At 35.0% G+C, this 22,250-nt stretch overlaps 1 protein-coding gene across 1 annotated transcript in view; it reads right to left on the minus strand.

The window, feature by feature from the left end:
- Positions 1-22,250, minus strand: part of Kal1 (Kallmann syndrome 1) — a 146,230-nt gene that overhangs the window by 42,315 nt on the left and 81,665 nt on the right. The window contains exons 3-4 of the mRNA XM_069812925.1: positions 11,512-11,823; positions 7,172-7,374 (exon numbers count right to left, since the gene is read on the minus strand). Coding sequence (XP_069669026.1) covers positions 7,172-7,374; positions 11,512-11,823 — 515 coding nt within the window. The remainder of the gene's footprint in view (positions 1-7,171; positions 7,375-11,511; positions 11,824-22,250) is intronic.

Below are 22,250 nucleotides of genomic sequence, written 5' to 3' on the forward strand. Positions count from 1 at the left end.
CTTTTAATTATTTCAAAGAGCAGTTTTAAAGATAAGGTATTTCAAATAAATGATTAACAATATATACCAAATAATTCTCTCTGATTAATTTAATATTACTTTTTAAAGCAATTTAAACAAATATTTATTAGAAATATTATGTTATTTTATCTAAACAAGTTCTGCAATTTGAAACGAACAGACTATTTTATTAAATGTATCATTTCATCATCTCTCTGTACTACACACAGTTAAAAAATGATGTTAAATAAATAATTACAAATCACAATAATAGTTTTATTGTATCTAAGTAGCAACTAAATGAAAGACGTTAAGAATTAACAATGTTTTGATCCTATTACTGCTTTTCAGTCTTGAATTGACTCAGTAACCAAAATGACTAACTGAAGGGCAAAGGTTTGACTTCAAAAAAACACTGATGGCTAGTTTCTCCAAGTAATGTTTAATTTGGCTTAACAAATGTTAAATTAACAGCTGGTTTATTTCTAACGTTTTGTTAATATGTTTTCCGTTTCTTCAACATAATTTCATTTAAAATAACCAACACTTAACTTTAACTGTCGTTAATACTATTCTAACTACTCAACAGCAGTTGGTAATGATTTTGCACATGTAAGGCGATTTCTTATTGGCTGATATTATTATTTAAGTTCTGTACTGTAGAGTAAGTCATGAAACATGTATGAAGTCATAACTTGTTACAATAGGCCATGATCCATATAGTACAGAGAGTTGATAAATTAAAGTTGTATTGACTACTATTGAATAATAATAATAATAATAATAATAATAATAATAATAATAATAAGTAAGGTTGTAGTTGTAATGCTAAATATGAATTTCTATTTAGAAAAATCTCAGCATTATGATCACCAGGTGACAATAATACTCACGCTCTCTAATTCAGGTCCATGTAGAAATTATATGTGATTTCGTCCTAAAGAAGCAATTGCTGCTGGAACATTTTATTATTTACTCACTGCGTATTTTTAAGCACTATTCCCATCGCCTATAGTTGAAAAGAGCCAGTAGCATAGAATATAGAGTTAGTAGTAGCTGGTGAATTGGAATAAGTGGCCTATTTCTGTTTGTAGGATATTCAAATCTGACTTCAATTTCTTGCCACGTTGAGATTCCACATATTCTAAATATTAAATGGATAATAGCTCAGCATTGAAATAAGCGTCAGTATGGTAATCAGTTGACTTATAAAGATTATCTTCCCTATATTAATATTCCAAAATATCTTTTAAATGATATAGGCTATTAACAGTCTTACTCTAAACATTCCATAAAGAGAGACATAACATATTATTTTGACAACTTTTGTCTGAACAGCTATGGTGTCACCCGCCATGTTTAACTCTTTGTTAAATGAGTTAACTGTCTGAAATCCTACATTTCAAGTTAACAAACAGTTAACAATCTGTTAAGCCAAACTAGTGTTGAAGACATGAAAAAACTGCATTTAACAAATTGTTGAGGGTTTAACAGTCGTTAAGTGTTCTAACAATACTTGGAGAAACCGGGCATGACACTTTTAATTATTTCACGGAGCAATGATCAACGTTTAACTGTAAGGATATAAAACTGACTTTTCATATAGAAATAAACAAGATTAATGCTACTGAATTATATTTGTGTGATTTTTGTTAAACTAATTTATAATATTTAGATATATGAGGGAGGACTGAAAAGTAACACAATTTTTAAGGAATATTATTTTGGTCCGGACGTTCAAGTGGGCAGATAATTTGAATCTTGTGCTACAGACAGCAATAGCTCGATCAGGTGTCATCCTGGTGGAACGAGCGGTAATTATTGAGTAAAGATGGCGCGTTCGTTAAAATCGTCTACGTGTGAAGGGCAGCGAGATGTATTCGGTTTTTTTTTGGGTCAAAAAGAAAAGGTCCGAGTGAAATCCGTAAGGAAATGCTGGAGGTGTATGGTGCTGATTGTCGCCCCCATGTTGCGGCTTCTGTTCGTGGGAAAAATTGAGAAATTTGGCTTGGGAGGTGCTCAGTCATCCACCCCACAGTCCAGACCTCGCACCGTCTCACTTTCACCTCTTCTCAGGCCAATTAAGAAATTTCTAGGGGACTAACGTTTCGGTTCGGATGAAGAAGTGATTGTCGTGCGCAGATTGTTATACACTCAAGAAGCGAAGTTCTATGAACAAGGTATACTCAAATTGGTGGTTCATATATCGAAAAATAGGTGAGACCTGTAGCTTTTTTTGTGCATTATTTATTTTTTCTTACCTATGAAATATTTTGCAAAAAATTATTGTACGTTACTTTCCGATCCTTCCACGTATTTTACAGAAATGTTTCCTCAAATATTTGCAGTTCCTCAACTTCAAGTGATTGAAAATAAGTGACATAAAATTAAAATAATGTCTTTCAATTAGTTACATAATACTGAAAGTCTCAGTTCTTCAAAAAGAAAGTTCTATAAGATAACATTGAACATTTTCGAAATAAAGATGAAAGCTAGTAAAACTAAACGCTTTCCTAAGCAATGACAACAACTGTAAAAAGCGCTGTATTATGTGTAAAGAATTGTGTGTTGGAGTTGTATGTTATAAATAGGCTTCCCTGTGATATTTAATTATTATGCAATGAAAAATACCTATGATAGAAATGAGCATTTTTGTGTTTTGCCTATTTATTTGACCACAATTTATGCTTAAAAGCATATTATTTGTATATTTTAAACGTAATGAATAATTATAGAAGCTAATGCTTGAGTAAAGTTGAAAAATAAGTAACGTTCGATGTACAGAAAGTAATTTCTAGTAATTGTTACATAACAATGTATTAATCTCATAAAGTAAAATAAAGCATTAAATAACATAAGAATTTTAGACGTATGTATATTTGACGTGGTGATTCAGCTTGCAATCCATACCTTTTCCTTTATACTTCGCGCTTAGAGGGTGGCAATTGTGCTTTCTTAAAGTTGGTAACGGATCAGCGATGTTGGAGAGCCTGTGGTCAAGTTCTTGATTTATTTTCCTGCCATCTTTCCACATTCTCTCATAATCAGCAATCGTTCACATTGATGCAGTAGCCATGGTAAAGTATCGAACCGTATCATCCTCAGGAAACAAACTTCATGGAATTCTTGCGGCAAAAATTATACAGGACAAGAAGTGACAGAAATTCCACGCCAGAGCGCAGCTCTGTATCAGCAGATAAACACACCTGCCACCTGAGCTACACCGGTAGTGTCAAAATTATTATTAAGTAAATGTGCAGAATTAAAATATTGCAGTTAAAACGAAAAAATGTTTGATTTGACTTTTGAACTACCACAGATACTTACTGCTGACATCATAACTTCAGTTTTGAAACGCTCTTGCCAAATTCTGAGTCATCATATTCACTGTGTTTAATTTTTTTATTCGTTTTATATTTATATATGTTTATTTTAATTTTCTTTCTACATAATTTATGTAAACATTTGATATTGTAAAATTCATGTAGGAGAGTATACTGAGTCCTTCTGGGCTACCTCCAATGGGAGGCAGTTATTATCTTACCTAACAATTCTGTGAGACTTCCGTTTGGAATTCACATCAGAAACGTCATTAATTAGTGTCAACAAGAGCAGAGCAACCACTTTCTTCTGTATTGTTTTTCAATGACAAAAATATCCTGATGATGGTTCAAATAATTTTTAATTGGTTTATTTTACTACTTTTTATCAACTCCTGTGGTTATCTAGTGTATGAGTGAAATGAAGGTGAAAATGACAGTGAAATGAGTACACAATCCAACGCCGAAAGTTACTTAGCATTTGTTCTTAATAAGTTATGGGAAAACCACGGAAAAATCCTCAACCAGACAACGTGTTCCAACCAGGGTTTGAACCCGAACTCATTCGTTTCATGGTCAGACATACTAACCGTTACTCCACAGAGGTGGACAGTTCCAATAAATAAAAATGTAGAATATACAGAATGGAAGTGAAATAATCCTGCAGATTGAAAGGGACGATACAGTATACTTAAATGAACAAAAAACCTATATTACGTTTTGTGAATAAATGTACGGTTAATTAGAAAATTAAGTTGGAAGTTTCAGCAGTCTGGCAACATCGCCGCTAACACAGTCTCATTTCTTCTCCTAATACGGATGTAAGAGGTCAACGAACTCAACCTACGTAAACTGTCTCCCATCCCCCTCTCTGGCTACAATGTTGTAATCTGGTTGCATCGTTCAGTGGCTTCAAATTAGTGGTTTTTAAATTAAATTTACACGAAAACCGTCCACGCTATTGAAATAAGCTACAGGCATAAATTATTCTTTATTAGATTTTCTATCGATATGGACAAAAATCACGATTATACTCGCAATAGTTATCGAGTAAGAAGGTCTTAAACATTTGAAAAAAAAAATCTGAGAAAACTATTAACTTTACACTAATATGGTATTACACTTTCTTGTTACATACAACATGAGCTATTCACTCTGGAAATCTGGAGGGTTAGTTAATAGCGCAATCTAAACCTGACATTGAACTTCAGGGGAGAGGATGATATTTTTTAAAACTTTTTTCCTATTTCGTGTAAAATATTAATGTTTTTGTATGTAGAGAGCTCATAGCTGTGGCAACTCAACCAAATAATAATAATAAAAAAAATTATTTGGGGGCCCAAATTTGAAAAAAAAAAAAAAACCAATGCAGGATTGTACTAAAACCGATATATCTAAACCGTTTTTAAAGATAGATTCAAACAGTTTTTTGCAATGTATTTGCAAAAGCATTTTCTACAAACTGTCTGTAACAGAATTTTGATATTAGTCCCTACGTTTGTAAAATAAACAATTAAAATTTAATAACAATTTTCTGATTTCCTTTCTTGCAAACAAACCAACGTATTTTTAAAATGAAATCAATTAACAAAATTCTGTTAGAGAGAAAAGTTTCCTAATAGTCTAAAGAATGTGTGTTTTAAATTTCATGCATGTATCTTTAATAGTTCAGAAATTATATCCATTTTTGTCTGACAGTGTAGCAAAAAAAATGAAGTTACACTGGATACCGATAAAAGCGGGCATGTGATTTAAAAATCCATAGTGCAGGAAGTTTAAAAATGACGTCTCAACATCCGATAAGGGCACAAATACCCACAAAATGTTATGCAATGCATTCCACACACATATCAAAGGGTATTTTAAAGAAAAATTTTTTTATTTTGAAAATATAATTTACCGGAAACAACAATAAAAGTGGGCGAATGATTTAAAAATCCATAATGCAGGAAGTTTAAAAATGGCGACTCAGCATCCGATAAAGGCACAAATACCCACAAAATGTAATGCTATGCATTCCACACATATCACAGGGTATTTTAAAGATTTTTTTTTTTAATTTACTCATTTTTCACCAAAAAATACCATCCTCTCCCCTTCAAATGGAAATTTTCTATACTCTGAATGATGACGTAGTCAACTGAGTTCATTATTTACATCCATTGTATTACCTATTATTTCTCTGCTTCTGTAGTGTAAATGAAAGTTGAGTGAAAATCACACTTAAAATAATCGTTTTGTCGTCTCTGGGTGTTTTTTTAATACTCATAAAAGACGCTAAGTACAGTTCCAGAAAAAAAATTGTCAGAATGAAATTCTACTTGCATATAAGCAACCAGTTTCGCACGACTGTTCATAAGTAGAATACATACAGGCGCTCTTGTTTACAACGCATGCACAATGTGTTGTATCTGGCCAGGGCCGCCGAGAAGGGGGGGGGGCAAAGGAGGCGAGTGCATATGGGTCCGTGAGCAATAAGAGCCCGTCAGATTAAGTGAGTCTGATTACTTTTTATTATCATGAATTCGTAGATACATACGGGTACTATAACATTTTGTAAGCATATTTGTTACATAAATTTGACATATTAACTCAACAATAGTAGAATTAATACAAATTACCTATTCATATGTTAAATATTTGACTTTTATATAATAGAATATCGGTTTCCCGCATTAACATTCACCGACATGACAATTGAGGGCCCCGGCATTTGCCTGAACTATGTTCCCGTCGCTTGTACTGAACACGTTCGATTATATTTTATTGGCTTGTCCTTTTTAACTACCGCAGGCCCACCGCAAAATGCTAGTGGACACTCCCAAACCGAAGTCGCAGGATATGTTTCCCAGTACATTGTATGTTTCGTGTCGAAACTTTCATCTTTTCGTTGTTGTTTGTCTAGTAAAGACTGTTCATTAGTGTTACCGATTATAGTTTAACTGCACAATGGACAAGTACAGGCATAAGTCGGGAGCTGAGAAGCACAAGGAGAGACAGAAAAAATTGGAAGATATTAATATGGCTGCTAGACTGCGTGAAAAATATTATGAAGACATTACCAAAGAGATCAGTGATGAGCTGAAATATTTAAAATCAATTCATGCCTCTAATTTAGGGCCAACCCCACTGAAACCTATGAATCTCCTAAACAGTCTGAGGGAATTAAAACTGGTCAGTTTATTTCCAAATATTTGTATAGCCATTAGAATATTCTATACAATTCCTGTAACAGTTGCTGATGCTGAAAGATCCTTCAGCAAAATAAAGGAAATAAAAAATGTATTCAGATAAACAATGTGTCAAGAACGACTGAGTAATCTTGGCCTCCTTATTCTGGAGAGCGATCTTGCTAGGTCTTTAAATTTTGATGATATAATTGATGATTTTGCATCAGTGAAGTCAAGGAGACTTGTTTGCTGATGTCGGACTGCAAGTTAGAAATTACAGGTGTTTAGGAATAATGTTTTATGAATATAATATATTGTGCTAATGTGAAGTTTTGCTAAAAGTTTTCAATGTAATAAAAGTGTATACTTTTAAGTTCGTATCTGTTTATGGGGTTGTCTTTTATTTATTTTTCAAATAATTATTATGGTTAAAATAACTGGTAACTTGTAATTGTTACTTTTTTCAACGGGGATCCGAGTACAGTATAGGGGCCCATAAATTCTGTCGGAGGCCCTGTATCTGGCACTCAGTAAAATTAGGCAGCCCTTTTTTCTTCCGGAATTGTACAGAAAGAATTTAAAAAATGACGAGTATAATCTTTGCTGTTACAACTTTCAAATAACTGTTCTATGTCTACTGAACAAACAAGAGGCAGCTAATAGAAACTAGACGTTACTTACCCTGGGAACCGTCTGATGATTGACCAACACAGATATGAGTGACGAGGCGGCTCCTTGTAGTCTTCGGCTCCAGAACACTTTGTACCTCTGGATAGGCAGGTCCGAATCAGGAGGTTCCCAGCTCAGCTCTCCCCATAAAGAGCCATTAACTCGCACCAGAGAACCCACCGACAGTTTCAATGGTGGACCAGGTGCTTTCGGAGCTGTCAGGAACAAAAAGGAACAACGGAGCCGTAAGAATGGATTTCGCTAAGATTTAGAGAACAGCACTAGCATGGATAAATGTATAATAGGATGCGAAACTGCGGTCAGCACCATCTGGCGGCAGGGGGCTCAAATACGATGATCAACGCCCAATGTCGTAGGTGGTGAACATTAGAACTACGTGTTGGGTACATTACCCAGAGTTCTCTATTTCTCCTTTCGAGATGTTGTTCGAGAAGACAAGATGGCAGACAGAAACTTGCTAATAAGTGAACATAAAGTGATACTACGTGTGTGTATAAGCAGTGCATGTTAAACAGTGATGTTTATGGACGTTGTAAAATAGTGTTGTTGAATGTATTGTAAAGTAATAGTAATATAATATTGAACTATCTAAGTAGTTTTTGCAGATTTTTCCATTGCGCTGTACAATAAATACCCAAAGAATACAATCCCAATTATCTAACCTTTTGCTTTATTTTCTATCTCTGTTTAGTTATATTTTAATTGGGTAGTGTAAAATAGATCGTCTCTTTTATCTTCCTGTTGGCTCCGGTAAGAATTTTCAGTGGAAGATGGTGTGAGAAATAAAAATGTAAATGTTTTATTTTAAATTGGGTAAGTTGAAAATATCGATGAGGGTGGGAGGGAAGGAATATTTTGTGCATAGTTTAACATTTTCGTCACCAGATGCGCTGCTAAATGCATGGAGTAATTAGTTTTTGTTTTTGATACTTGGTGCGCTGCTAGATGTAATAAGTTCTCCATTGGCCAACAGATGGCAGCAAGATCAGTTTCTACATTAGCGCCTCTAACATGTGTTACGGGAAACTCAGTAAGTTTCGCATCCTATTATATATTTATCCATAGCACTAGTTTCTCGTGAAACAGGTAGGATATTCCACCGTGTGCTGGTATTTAATGTTTCCAGTGCTTCGCAACTACATACAAGTTCCATCACCAGGACAAATAGGTATGACCAGAGGGGTCCTTGATCTCGAGGGAATAAGGTGCACGTGCAGGTGTTACGTGCTGTCTCTTCTCACTTTATAGATCACTTGGATATGGAACAACAAGTTTTGATGGAGAAATCATTGCAATAGTTGAAAGTCTCAGGAATCTTCTATGTCACATCAATAAATTTAAAAATTCAGTTATATTGTCAGATTCCAAAGCAACTATTCTATCAATAGTCTCTGGACACACACCTTCATCTCAAACAGCAGAAATAACTAAAATACTCTCTCAATTAATATCACTCAATAAAAGAATTGCATTCCAATGGATACCATCCCATTGTGGAATCCTGGGAAACGAGAATGCGGATGCTTTAGCAAAGAAGGGCAGCACTGCTACTTACAGACCTGTTACTATATCTACGTATTACTCTGTGAAAAGATTAATTAAATCTACATACTTAGACTTCAACAAACAAAATTTGATAGCACAATATCAAGAGAAAAAATGGAACTTTCTGCATCATAATCCACAGTTAATTCCCGATTTACCACGAAAATCGTCTCTAGCTGCATTTAGATTGGCAACAGGCCGTGATTGTTTGGCCAAATATCTGCATAGAATTGGAACATATCAGTCCCCTAACTGCCCATTGTGCAACTCAAACCAAGAAATGGATTCGGAACACCTCAAAATCTGTGCGTCAGTGGCTGACCATGGCAATATCCTTGAAAAATATTGGAGTGCAAGAGGTCAAATGACTTTATTGTCAAACACCTGGCATTAGAAAACAACAACATTTACTGTAAGGTAGGTTTCATAATCCATTTCTGCTTCCGCCGTTTTAGGCAGCATTTTACCGGCTGCTGCTCGACCTGCAGCCAGGGAGCCAGATCCCGTGCTATGGCAGCCACACACATATATTATATAAAGAAGTTACGGTTGAGCTAGTTGGTGAAGTTTAAAAAGGATGCGTCAGCTACTGTGGCTATTTGCGCCCTCATGGTTAAACTAAGTGCATAGAACTATCAAACAGTAAAATGTATTGAGTTATTACACGTAATAAAAATTGTTTAGAGCACATCTCAGATTTGTGTTTTAAGTAAGAATATGTAAAATATCTTTCCATTTCTTCCTTAATATGAACTCACTGTCCTTGTTTAATGTTTTGGGACATAAGTAAAATAATTTCAACGGCCTCATTGTGCGTTCCTATTAACTTGACTTTCTAATTAGGATACTAGTCTTAACATACAAAATGTTATGTTCACGAATGATACCATGCTCAGCTGTTGCAGACGTAATGTATCGAACATGTGCTTTTCTTCCTGTTTCAATACTAACGACCTGTCTGCTGATGTAAGTAAACTTCCCCATACTCGCATGAAATATGGCAATTTCCTGGAATGTTTAATCCTGTGCTGTCTTTAAATCACTCACTCATTCATCTCATTCTCTCACTCATTTAGCGATTAATTCAATAACTAATTCACTAGCCCAATCTATTTTTATGCATTCACTAATTAACTTAAGATAACGGAGTAAGAAAAAAAAGTAAACAAGTACACAAACAAACAAACAATGGCAGTTTACAGAATAAAAAAAAGTTACAAGTAAAGAAGCAATGAAAGCTAATAAGAGAAAGAAAAAAGATAATGTTGCGTTAGTTTTTTCAGTACACTGAATTAGTTTCCATATAGGTGGTTCCGTAAAAGTTTGACTGACTCTCTAATTATGAGGGGGGCCAGTTTATTCAGAAAAGATTTGTGCAGTCCTAGGGTCTTAAAAAATTGAGAAGAGAAGTTAGGTATCGTTCCTCTTGCTCCAAACATTAATCCCGTAACACTGATATCGTGAAGTTGGTATTTATCTTTATAATACGGGATGGTTGGAACGTAGATTGCTCGTTTCTCCTCATGTACGTCTTCGGGCTGTCCTTTGCAAGTTTCAAACCTGATGGTGGGGTCGATTATCATACCCTGAGACAGGGATTCGCTAATGGCGATTATGTCAATTCGTCTGTTACTGCCATTGTCGGCAGTTCCGTGGACTTCTTCATAGACGGTGTATTTTAGTTTTCTAAGGGCATCGGCCAGTTTAGTTCTAATTAACTCACTGAAACTCTTCTCTAAAAAATTCGCCCATTTCTTTCATTGCTCACTATTTTAATTCACTCACTCATTCAGTAATTTTATTCATTTATAATTTCCTGCTTACTTTCGGTCTCTTTCTAATTAAATCCACTCATTCATTTTTACTACTTCACCCAATTCTTCATTTCAATCTTCCCAATTATTAACTTTATTCACTCTTAAACACCCATTTATCTATTTGCCCATTAATATCACTCATTTATTAAATTCATTCACTTATCGTATTATTTGTGTGTTCATTCAATGCAGTCTCATGTTTAATTAATTCATTCTTTAATTAACTGATTAATTAATTCATTCATTCTCTTATTCAAATACTCAATCATTAATTTCATTAATTTATTTTTATACACTCGTTCACTTCAGTCTCTGGTTAAGTGAAATTATTCATTCATTCTGACTGTTAATTTATTAACTCATTCAAATCTTCGAATCGATTACTTATTACTTAATTCGTTCACTTATTCATCCATTCAATCGTTGTATTATTTATTCTTTTATTCAACATATTCATCAACTCGTTAATAAATTCACTCATTTAAATCACACAGTTACTAAATCACATATTCATGTACTCAATTACCTATTTCATTCACTCACTACTCAATCACTCATTTACTTAACTCGCTCACTAAACTTTTATATTCATTGACTTATTGAGATCCCCTGCCACTCTGACACATTAGTTCACTCATTCATTTCACTCTTTCATTCAATGAACTTTTTACCACTCAATTACTTATTCGGACCTTCTGTCACTCCTTTCACTCACTCGTTTACTTCACTCATTCATTTATTCATTCGTTTACTTCATTCACTTAGTCATTAAATTCTGTTATTCATTCATTGTTTACCGTTTCATTTTCTTATTTAATTCACTCATTAATGGGTCTATTTTTTGCATTACTTCGTTCTATTTATTTGACTGTACTGTCGACGTTATTTATCATCGGTGAGATGGCAATGATTTTAAATTGATAGAAGAAAGATGTGCAATAAGTAAGATTATATGGAAAAGCTTCTTACCGACAGATAGCGTGAAGGGTTCCGACGGATCGGAGAATCCTCGCGTGCCGTTTCCGTTGATGGCTGCCACTCGGAACTGGTACCAGTGCCCAGGGCGAAGGGCGTTCTTCAAGGTTACGTTGGTCCGCGAAGATCGGTGCCGCGGCACCCAGTTGCCTAGGCGCGCGGCCGTGAAGTGGCGCCCCACGTGGTGCCGCTCCTCCATCAGGTATAGCACAGGACTGGCCTGATGCGGCGCTGCCCACTCCACGATCACAGTCCGGCCCCTGCGCCGCTCTGCTACCGTCACGTTGCCGGGGATCGGCGGCAGCCCTGTGACAAGCGACAAGATCGTACAGTCATCATGAGCACCTCCCAACTATTCCTGATAATAGGTTTGAAGCATTTCGTTATTAGTGAATATTACATTTTTTAAGATGTTATTTATTGTAATTTATCTATGTATTTGTATTATATAGGGTGATTCATGAGGATTTACCGTCACTTACAGAGCTTATTTCCGAAGACATTGTCAGCAAAAAAATGTCATATAAACTTTTGTCCTAATCGCAATATTTTCAAAGTTACATTAATTTGAAGTTGTTAGAAAATACTGTGGCAACATTGCTAGACACTTCTCGTTGCTTCGGGATTCGATCCCGCGACCGGCAGAAGGAGGGTGAGGTCGGCGGTGGCTGGGCGCGGCAAATGAAATTGCGCACGCATCTACTGCCAGGGCATGTGCTGTGTGGTGCGAAGAAAAGGGGGGAAGCTGGAAGCCACGCGAACTGATTGTTGCAACGAGAATGATCTCGAAATCGTAGTTTCTGGAAAGTGTGGCTTAACTTATAAAAGCGAGCAGCCTTCGAAGAAAGCCAGTTGTTGCAGTTGCTAGTATTTGACAACGAATTCAGCTTGTGAATCAGCGCAGGAGTCTAGGGTTCGACACGCGAGTGAATTGAGCAGCGTCCAGGCGGAAGCAACGCAGTTGGAAGTCGAGTTCGAGTACAGTGGACCGCAGTTGGGGGACCTGAGTTCGAAGTTCAGTAGACTGACCCTTGCAAGTCCTGGGTTCGATATTCTGTGAACTTAAGTGACTGAGCTTGAAGAACTAGCCAAGGCAAACGAACTGTGAACTGAGAACTGACAGTTGTGTGTTGTAAATTGTGCTTTGTGAACATTAGTTGAGATTAGGAGTACATTGTTGTTCTCAATAATCCAAGTGAATTGTCATTGTCATCTGTGGAGTGCAATAACGAATACTGTGTTGCTGTGTGGAGTGGAAATCCCATTGTTGACGGGAGTGTTTAAATTACATTATAGAAAGTGATTATTGTTGAAACAATAAAAGTTACATTATTGTTTGAATTAAAAGTTACAATATTACAAATGGAGAATGAACTATTCAGAAGTGTCATTTCTTTAATTACTTTGTACAGATTTTATTTTTCAATTTTTAACTAAAAATGATACCATTCTTACGAACTTATCACAAAAATTGTTACAAATAATACGACTTCAGGAACTTGATTATTTACATTTTAATTATGCATTCTCATACACAGTCTTAGAGAATTTACAAGAATGGCTTGATTTGTAACAATCATTGTGATAAATACGTAAAAAAATGTAATTTTGAGGTTAAAATCGAAAAAAAAAAAATTCTGTACGAAGCAACTACGGAATTCATAACACATGTTTAGCTTCAGAATACTAACTAATTAAAGGAATGATACTCCTGAATAGTTCATTCTTTATTTTCAATATTCTTTTACCCTTAAAACTCAAGAATAGTGGTATTTTACAACTTCAAATTAATGTAATTCTGAAAATACTGAGATTAGGACAAATGTTTACATGACATTTTTTGCTCAAAATGTCTTCGGAAATAAGGAACGGTAAATCCTCGTGAATCATCCTATATATTGAATCCTCCCCTAAGAACGAGACACTCTCTTTCAGATGAGTACTAGAGTTTTTGTAGGCCTATATTAACAACAGTAAAACTGTTTACAAATGAATTGACAAACTTTCCCTTGATCTTCCGGGTTTCCTCTCCACCGCCTGGGAATTACTACGTTTCACTCAAGCGACTGTGTCCAATGTCATGCAGGATAAATATTGATTGCATTCAAGCCTTATATAAGTTTACAGAGTGATCCATTCCGACACTACAACTTTTTAACTAATTACACTATTGAAATAAATGTGGTCTCGTTCAATACCACTACGATGTGACCAGGATCTGGCATGGGTGGGGGCCCGCGACCATTTTGGGTGTCAGTGGAAATTTCCGGGCAGTATATCTTGTGACTCCGATGTGCTAGTGCTCTGATTTTGATGCCAAATGAAAGATCTCGCCTAGATCTCTCAATTTAAGTCAGATATATTCACGTAAAATCCACAGGCGTGTCCCAGAAACAGCCACACATCGATTTTTTGCTTTAGCTAATCATCAATTCTATAAATATTTTATTGTTGTATAATGTCTGAATTTATATTTTGTCAATTCTAGATTTTCTGCTACTTTTTAAGAAGTTAATTTTATTTGTTTTCAGCATCTGTTGCTGTTTAATGTATCAGCTTTTGTTTCAACCACTCGAGTCAACATGCAGTAGGTCAGTGGTTCCCAACCTTTCCAGTATCACGGACTCCTTAAAGTTCCTACTTCATGTTGGCGGACCCCCCCAAATATTTTGCATAATTTAGGCCCATAAATATGTTCTACACATTACATATTTCCATAATGTAGAGAATTAAATTTCCTTAATGAATTGATAGCATCATTAAATTTTATTTTTAGCTTTTGAATACAATTTCAAAATGAAAACACAATATAAATAAAAGAAACCACATTTCCCTAAAAAAATGATATTAGTTTCTTAAACTTGCCGTAAGATTATTATAGGGATGGTTGATATTGCCTTGTAGCTGACAGTTTTGACAAATCTGATTCAATTGCAGATACACTTGTATCTTGCATTTGTATCTGTTTTATCTATTTTTTCATGTTATCTGCAATTCTGTGTTATAAACAAAGATAGAGATATAGATATATAGATATAGAGATATATAGATATAGAGATATAGAGATATTTATTTATTTATTTATTCTGGTATAGTTAAGGCCATCAGGCCTTCTCTTCCACAACACCAGGAATACAAATACAATAACAGAAATAAAAAGGAAAAAAAAAAACACTATAAACGAAGTAAAGTCACACAGAAATATGCACAGGTTGCAGTCACACAAACTTTAAATGAGTGATTAAGTATAATTAATTGTATCCTAATTAACTAACATAAACAAGAAACTTGCGATTTTAATCTGGAGTAAAAAAAAAACACAAATCAACACTTCTAGCAATATCTAAAAAGCATTAAACAAGACAAGATATAGAGATATATAGAGATATATATAGAGAGAGATAGAGAGATATAGAGAGATGGATGGATGGATAGATAGATAGATAGATAGATAGATAGATAGATAGATAGATAGATAGATAGATAGATAGATAGATAGATAGATAGATAGATAGATAGATAGATAGATAGATAGATAGATAGATAGATAGATGGATGGATGGATGGATGGATGGATGGATGGATGGATGGATGGATGGATGGATGGATGGATGGATGGATGGATGGATGGATGGACGGACGGACGGACGGACGGACGGACGGACGGACGGACAGACAGACAGACAGAGAGAGAGAGAGACAGACAGACAGACAGACAGACAGACAGACAGACAGACAGACAGATAGATAGATAGATAGATAGATAGATAGATAGATAGATAGATAGATAGATAGATTAGATTTAAAAAATCGCAAATTTAGCTCAACATAAAATTTACATCTATATCAATTCTTCATAGAAACCAACAGAAAATGTACACTGAACACAAGTATATTGATGCAAATGATGTTTAGGTGTTGTGTTGTAGATCGGAAATCATGGGGATGCATGGGTGAATGCAGATAATATTGCAACGCGGTAGTTGTGGGAAACACGATTTTTAAGCTTGAGTCAGAAGAAATAAGAGCTTTTCTTCTTCTTTGACGGACGAACTATTTTTTGTCACACAGAAGGATTTCTACACAATTGTTTTTTAAATTGTAGAAAGAAAAATATTCCCTCTATTTTAATGTAAATAAATTAAGATGTTCTTCATACTCCCAACTATATCGTATAAGAGTTCATCACCATTTGCTACGAAGTTAGAGTGGGAAATTAATCGAATTCTCGATTGACAACACAGCTAGACCACAAGTGTAATTTCTTTAGCATTGCTTCAATCTTACCTAAACGGTGAACATTAAAGTTGGACCTTGAAAACTGAATTCAAAGAATTTAAAAATCTAAAGTGACAGATAAGTAGATTAGACTTGCAAGCTGAGAGAAGTCTCTCAGTTAATCTCATTCCTGGTAAAATCTATATTTCACAAGTCTGACACAAGCAAACAAATATTCCTTCAAACTGATAAAAATCAGAGAACGATGAAGTTATATTTAATTGAAATGCCATTTGAAAATATTTTATTCCTGCGGATCTCTCTCGAATTATTCGCGGACCCCTGGAGGTCCGCAAACCACAGGTTGAGAACCAGTATAGTAGGTGCTTTTCCTTGGTATTTTTGTTTATTCATATTATATAATTCATACGACCCAATGTTCTGCTTTATTCGAGTGATACTTAACTTCATTTTTCAATGACCCCAAATTGATAATTGAAGGGTTCAGAACCATAGTGGGCCAAACGCCATTTACTAAAACCGTAGAAAACGACGGTTAAAGTGAAGTTATTACCATAATTCAATGGAAAAATATAGCAAGTAATATAAAGTATACACATTAAAACTAAATGATATGTCAATCTTCATTAAACTATGGTATTCACTTAACACTAACCCTTGCTTTCTCCGTTTTTAATAAATGGTGCTTGGCCCACTATGGCCCTGAACCGTTCAATTCTACGCCCAAGTACTTGAAAATCATAAAACGTTCAATCATTATTGTAATTTCAACTTACACTTAGAGATTGTATGCTCTCAGTCAAAGATTTGCTTTTTGTAGTCCTATTTCTGCCATAATCATCAACAATTAATAACTTTTCATCGTTATAACCATGGAAAACAGCAACAACGACGACTACTGAAGGGTTGGGTCACGAACTTATGATATTTAGCAAGTCTCTGAGTTATCCGCTTGTAAGACATATTATTTTTCTTTTATTAAACAAGTGTCCCTGGGGATCATCATCGTCCTCTTCTTCCTCCTCCGCCACCGCCACCACAATCACCACCATAAACATAATCACTGCTATTATAAAGTTTTGTGCTATATTCATTACTTGAACATTTTATCTAACCATATTTTGGGTTATTTTCCTATAGGCACCGTGCATGGGTCTCAAAATCGTACTGGTGGCGCCGCGCAGTGTCTCAATTCCTAATTAACTACAGGCTCGCAGTCATTCACTAGTCATGTGTGATATAGAAATTACATGCGGCTTTCTGCCGATAAAAAGTTGTAATATTAGTAAGAATGGGTTCATTGATTCATAGTGTTCTGCCCAAGGGCAGGTCTTTCACTGCAAACCCAGCAATCTCCAGTCTTTAATAATTTTATAGACTCAGTGGAAAGTTCAGTACTGCTAAAGGAGTGTAAAAATGTAATTACAAAGTTCCTGAAATATCAGTGAAGTTGTTTGGCATTTAAATCAGATTTCAAACCATTGAATGAGGGTGAACAGTCATATTACGAAAACATTGATATACTTATATTTGATGTCATAACATGCGTAATATTTGTGTGTATAATGTCTCTATAAATTACGTATTTTAATGTCATTTAATTCTAAAAGTAGTCTTAATTACACTTCCCGAATAATGGGCGACTGCAAATTCTCTAAAACACAATATCATCAACATACTACCTCTGATTGAGGTTCTGGGTGATATGTACATTTGTTATCAGGCTGTACATCTCACTTGACGATATGTGTCAGAGGAAGAACAATATTGTTTGTATGCATATGAAGTCTGACTAGTGTAATTTGTAGCTAGTCGGCGATATATGCAATGGAAGGGAAAAGGAACTGGCCACTCTACCCCATGGTATTCTGGCCTAGTTGCCTCATAAGTGGTGCCTTGTTGGTATCACTTGTGAGGTTCAGACTTCTCTTTGGACAGTTGAATAAACAACAAGATCAACATGCGGAAGCAGTTCAATTGATAGTTTGTGTAAAATGTTATACTGCATATTTTAATTCGCTGAATGCACCTTTCAACATAAATTCGAACACTGGCAACGCTGTAAGTAGTTTCGACATCTTCAGCTGTTAATTTACCATCGTGCAGATACGGTGGAGAAACAACAATGATCCCCCTTTATCGGAGAGGTTTGTCTTTATTCCGGGAAAACCTGACTTCATCACCACCTTCTAATAAAGTCAATAATCCGCAACCAGTTGTTATGAATGTGTCACTCGATCTGCCTCGGTAGCATTTAGATTTGAAGGCCACCATCTGATCCACATTGGGTGGCTGTTCCACTTCTGAACAATTAATTGTCACTCTACATTTTTCAATATTGCAGGCATTGTTTCCTGAATACTTTCTCTGCTAGGCAGAAGCCCAAAATTACAGTAACCATTGTGGATGTCAACACCATTAAAGTGTCGGTAAAATACATTATAATTATAATTATACGATTAACTCCGAACATAACCCTCATAGCAGAATACGACAATCCAGTTTTCATTTTAATTGGAAAATATGAGTAGACGATTTTCTTTACTAATCTTGGACAGAATTTTTCGAAAGCTTTCGATGTGAAATTCACTAATAAAAATGGAAAAAATAATATGCATGATCTACATCTTGGGGCGTTTCGACTATCTATGGTAGCTATTTTTGGGTTAAATGATAGAATTGGAAATATTTATTATTATGATTCTACGGGTTTGATTGTGTTTCAATTCGCAGCAATGTTAACAATATATTCAAAACCACAAATGTCACTCCCATTAAGTCTGGTAGTTCTGTCTCATATTTTATTGTAGAATAATTTCGGAAACCTTGCATTTCATTAAACATATCATCTGTTCCTGAACGCTTGTCCTAACATTTCTTATGTGACTTCAGTTCGGCATGTAATGGAATAGACACTTGAGTAGACAATTCTCACAATTCAATTGTGAAAGAAAAAACAAAATCACTAAGAATGGTTTCATTTACTTCTGCCTGTATGGCTACTTCATTTTTCGAAATAACACTTGTTGAGCATTCGCCTTCCATAAAACTTAAATGTTCATCTTTTCTTCTTCTTTATGCGTCTCTTTCGTACCTTTTGGGAGCTAGTTGAGATGAGGCAGTCTTTTTCTTGTAATCTTTTAGAAAAATACTGGGAACGGTATGCTAGTTTTGGGGGTGTTCTGCTCTCGTTCCCAATAAAATGAATACCGTAAATTCTTGTTGCGGGTGTTGGTTTCCAAGGTGAACCATCAGCACTTGAAATCAAGAATTAAATATCGATATGAATACATTAAAAAAAGTATATTATCATTTATTGTTTCTAATATTATACATAATATGCAAAGAACTCAGTAATTATGTACTTTTTGAAATTTAAATTACAAATTCCTGTCGTTGATAACTTAATGGTTATTTATAAACATAATACTATATACATTCTATTTTTTATATCAGGCCTAGTATGTAATAATACTATGATTACAAGCAGTGTAGCCTTATTTACTTTCGTCTGCGTACTGCATGGATCCACAATTAGCGTCGTTGCGCCTCAGTTTTCTGTTTTGAGAATGAATAAAAACAATATCGGTTGGTGTGTTCCTATAAGCATTACTACACTCAAGAACACAGCAATTTGCATTACCTTTCCGCTTTTTAGGATCATCCATATTTCTAATCATTTAACCTGAGATGTTAAGTATATTCATACGCTTCAAGCAGAACTCTATCGCTGCTGTCCCGCAGTTAGTAACAACAGTCGCCACCAGAGGAGCTTGCACGGTGCCTATAGAGTACTTTTCCTGCCAGGTGTGGTTATTGTCGTAATGTTAAGTGTATTTGTCGTAATATGAGTATGGATTAGTTTATTCTTGTAGCTGTATGTTTTTTTATACAATTTCTTAATAACTATTCCGATTTATTTTGTGCTCAGGAATACTTCTGAGGTGTTTCATTTCATTTGCGTGTAGTTTTTAAACTAACAAGTCGTGTATTTATGTCAAAAACTTGTCGTGAGCTTTCAAACCCATAAAACGTAGTGAAAGAAACTTTACAAAAGTCGTTTGTTGCTTCTGTAAGATTAATAACTTATTCTAGCCTCATACATGAACTGAAATATTTTAGACTTTGAAACACAATCACGTATTGTTAGCTTCTAGCAACACAATATGTCTTGCACAAATATTTTATAATTCAGAATGGAATACAAGTTCTACAGAAAGAAAAGAAGAAAAATTGTAACGCATGTGGCTTTCTTAGGTTTCAATTTCTTGTAAGAAAATATGAATACAAAATAAAGTTTAACTTTCTGTGGCATACAGTTTTCACTTTGTAAAATATTCTCTAGTTTGAAACACCGAGAATATAACAATACTGCTACTATTTGCTATTGAAAATAAATAAATATTCTTTATTACTTTTATTTGGATATTTTCCTTTAAGATGTTGTGACTTTTGAAAAATTTCTGAGGACTATATTAATAATAAACACATTCTTCGTTTTATACTCGTATCACTTCACATTTCAAATTAGTTTTCATTTGAAGGCGATCAAGGTGATGCAAAAAAACATGGACTTTTCTGTTCTGTTGTTAGTTACCGGTACGTACGTTGTTTTAACAGTTGAAGAAAGAATTCAGACCGAAGTATCAAACATATTGTTTAATAATGAAGAATTTATTTCTAACGAGGCTCAAAAGAGTTTGGAAAATACGTTACTTCGCCATGTGAATAAAAGGCGCCAAGTTGCAATTACTACTGTTGGAAATGTTTCGTATTCAAGCACATTTTGCAGTATTGCGTGTAATATTCTTCGTTTAATAAACACCAATCAGCCCGTGATGCTGTGGCAACATCAATCAGGTGAATCTATATCCTTCGCAAATTGTAAACGTTGCAGATCTCTAGGGAAGAATTCGTTGTTCATCATGTTTATTGACGAGGAAGGACACAGCCAACTTTCTGAAGCTTTGGAAGGGTTAAAGATATTACCTCACTGGAATTCTAGAGCAAATTTTGTTCTGGTTCTGTTTCAATATAATCGTAATTTGGATGTAACTTTAAGAATGTACTTCGAGATTTGTTGGAGAAATCAATTGCTTAATGTGATAATATTGCTCATAAATATACAAGATCCAAGCAATGCTAGCCAACTATCACAATTGTATACGTATGATCCTTTCACCGAACACAATCAGGGACTTCATATAATTCCCTTAAACAAAATTAAGTCAAAGTGCAAACATGATTTTAAATGTCTGTATCGTGAAAGGATGAAAAACTTGCATGGGTATCCAATGCGAATATCTATGTCCGATCACAAACCAAGGTCAGTTCTAAAATGGAGAAACGGAAAGATAGAAGGTGTTGAGGGAGAAGATGGGAAGTTACTTCTGACTGTTGCAGAACACATGAACTTCACGCCTATCTTGGTAACACCTAAAGTTTTCATTGACATGAATCTCAAACGTCTCAATGGAGTTATCATAGGCACAACTGGTGATATTGTCTACAACAGGGCTGACATATCCTTCAACTCTCGTTTCGTGACTTATGACTATGTCGAAGAAGTAGAATTCACTTTTCCTCACGATAAACAAGGTTTCTGCATAATTGTTCCTAAAGCCGAAAGAATACCACAGTATTTATGCCTATTTCTGCCTTTTAGTCCCTTCCTTTGGCTTTTATGTTGTATCTGTGTTGTTTCAATAGCAACTTGTTGGTATGTTAGAAAAATACGATTACTTGGTTCCGCATCATTTATGAGAGTATTAATCAATGCATTCGCCGTTCTGTTAAATGTTCCCCTCAGAACTCACATTTTTCATAAATATGGAAGAATATATTTACTTACGTGGACGTGCTTATCAATGTTACTCTCAACGCTATATCAGAGTTCTCTAATATATTCCTTAGTGATCCCACAATACTACAAAGACATACATACTTTGGAAGATTTCGATAACTCAGAGCTTAAGTTATCCATATATCCAGGAATGAAAGAAACTTCTCTCCTACATACGTTGAATCCCGTTCGTATTAATCTGGCAAAGAAAACTAGAATAACAATAAAGAGTTTATCGTCATGTATTGAACACTTGATTAGATACAAAGACCAAGGTTGTACTTCTGATAAAACATCAGCTGAACTGAAGGTGCACGAGAAGAAATACAGAAGAGACGGCGTTCCCATGATGCACCTCGTTGAGGAGTGTCTGTCTTGGTATGTTGAAGCATTTGAAGTTCGTCGTGACAGTCCTTTCTTGCCTCATTTCAACGTCATGATCAGGAGAATAGTCGAATCAGGATTGTTGAGTAAATGGAGAGACGACGATCAACTTATATTAACTTTAAGAGAACAAATTATATTGCATACTCCAAATGAAAAAGTAATACTGGAATTGTCACATTTACAAGCGGCTTTCTATGCTCTAGCTATTGGAATTTCGGTAAGTGCATTAGTACTGCTGTGGGAGATTAGGCTAGTCCTCATTTCG

The sequence above is a fragment of the Periplaneta americana genome, chromosome 16 (assembly GCF_040183065.1).
Source record: "Periplaneta americana isolate PAMFEO1 chromosome 16, P.americana_PAMFEO1_priV1, whole genome shotgun sequence".
Classification (NCBI taxonomy): Eukaryota; Metazoa; Arthropoda; class Insecta; order Blattodea; family Blattidae; genus Periplaneta; species Periplaneta americana.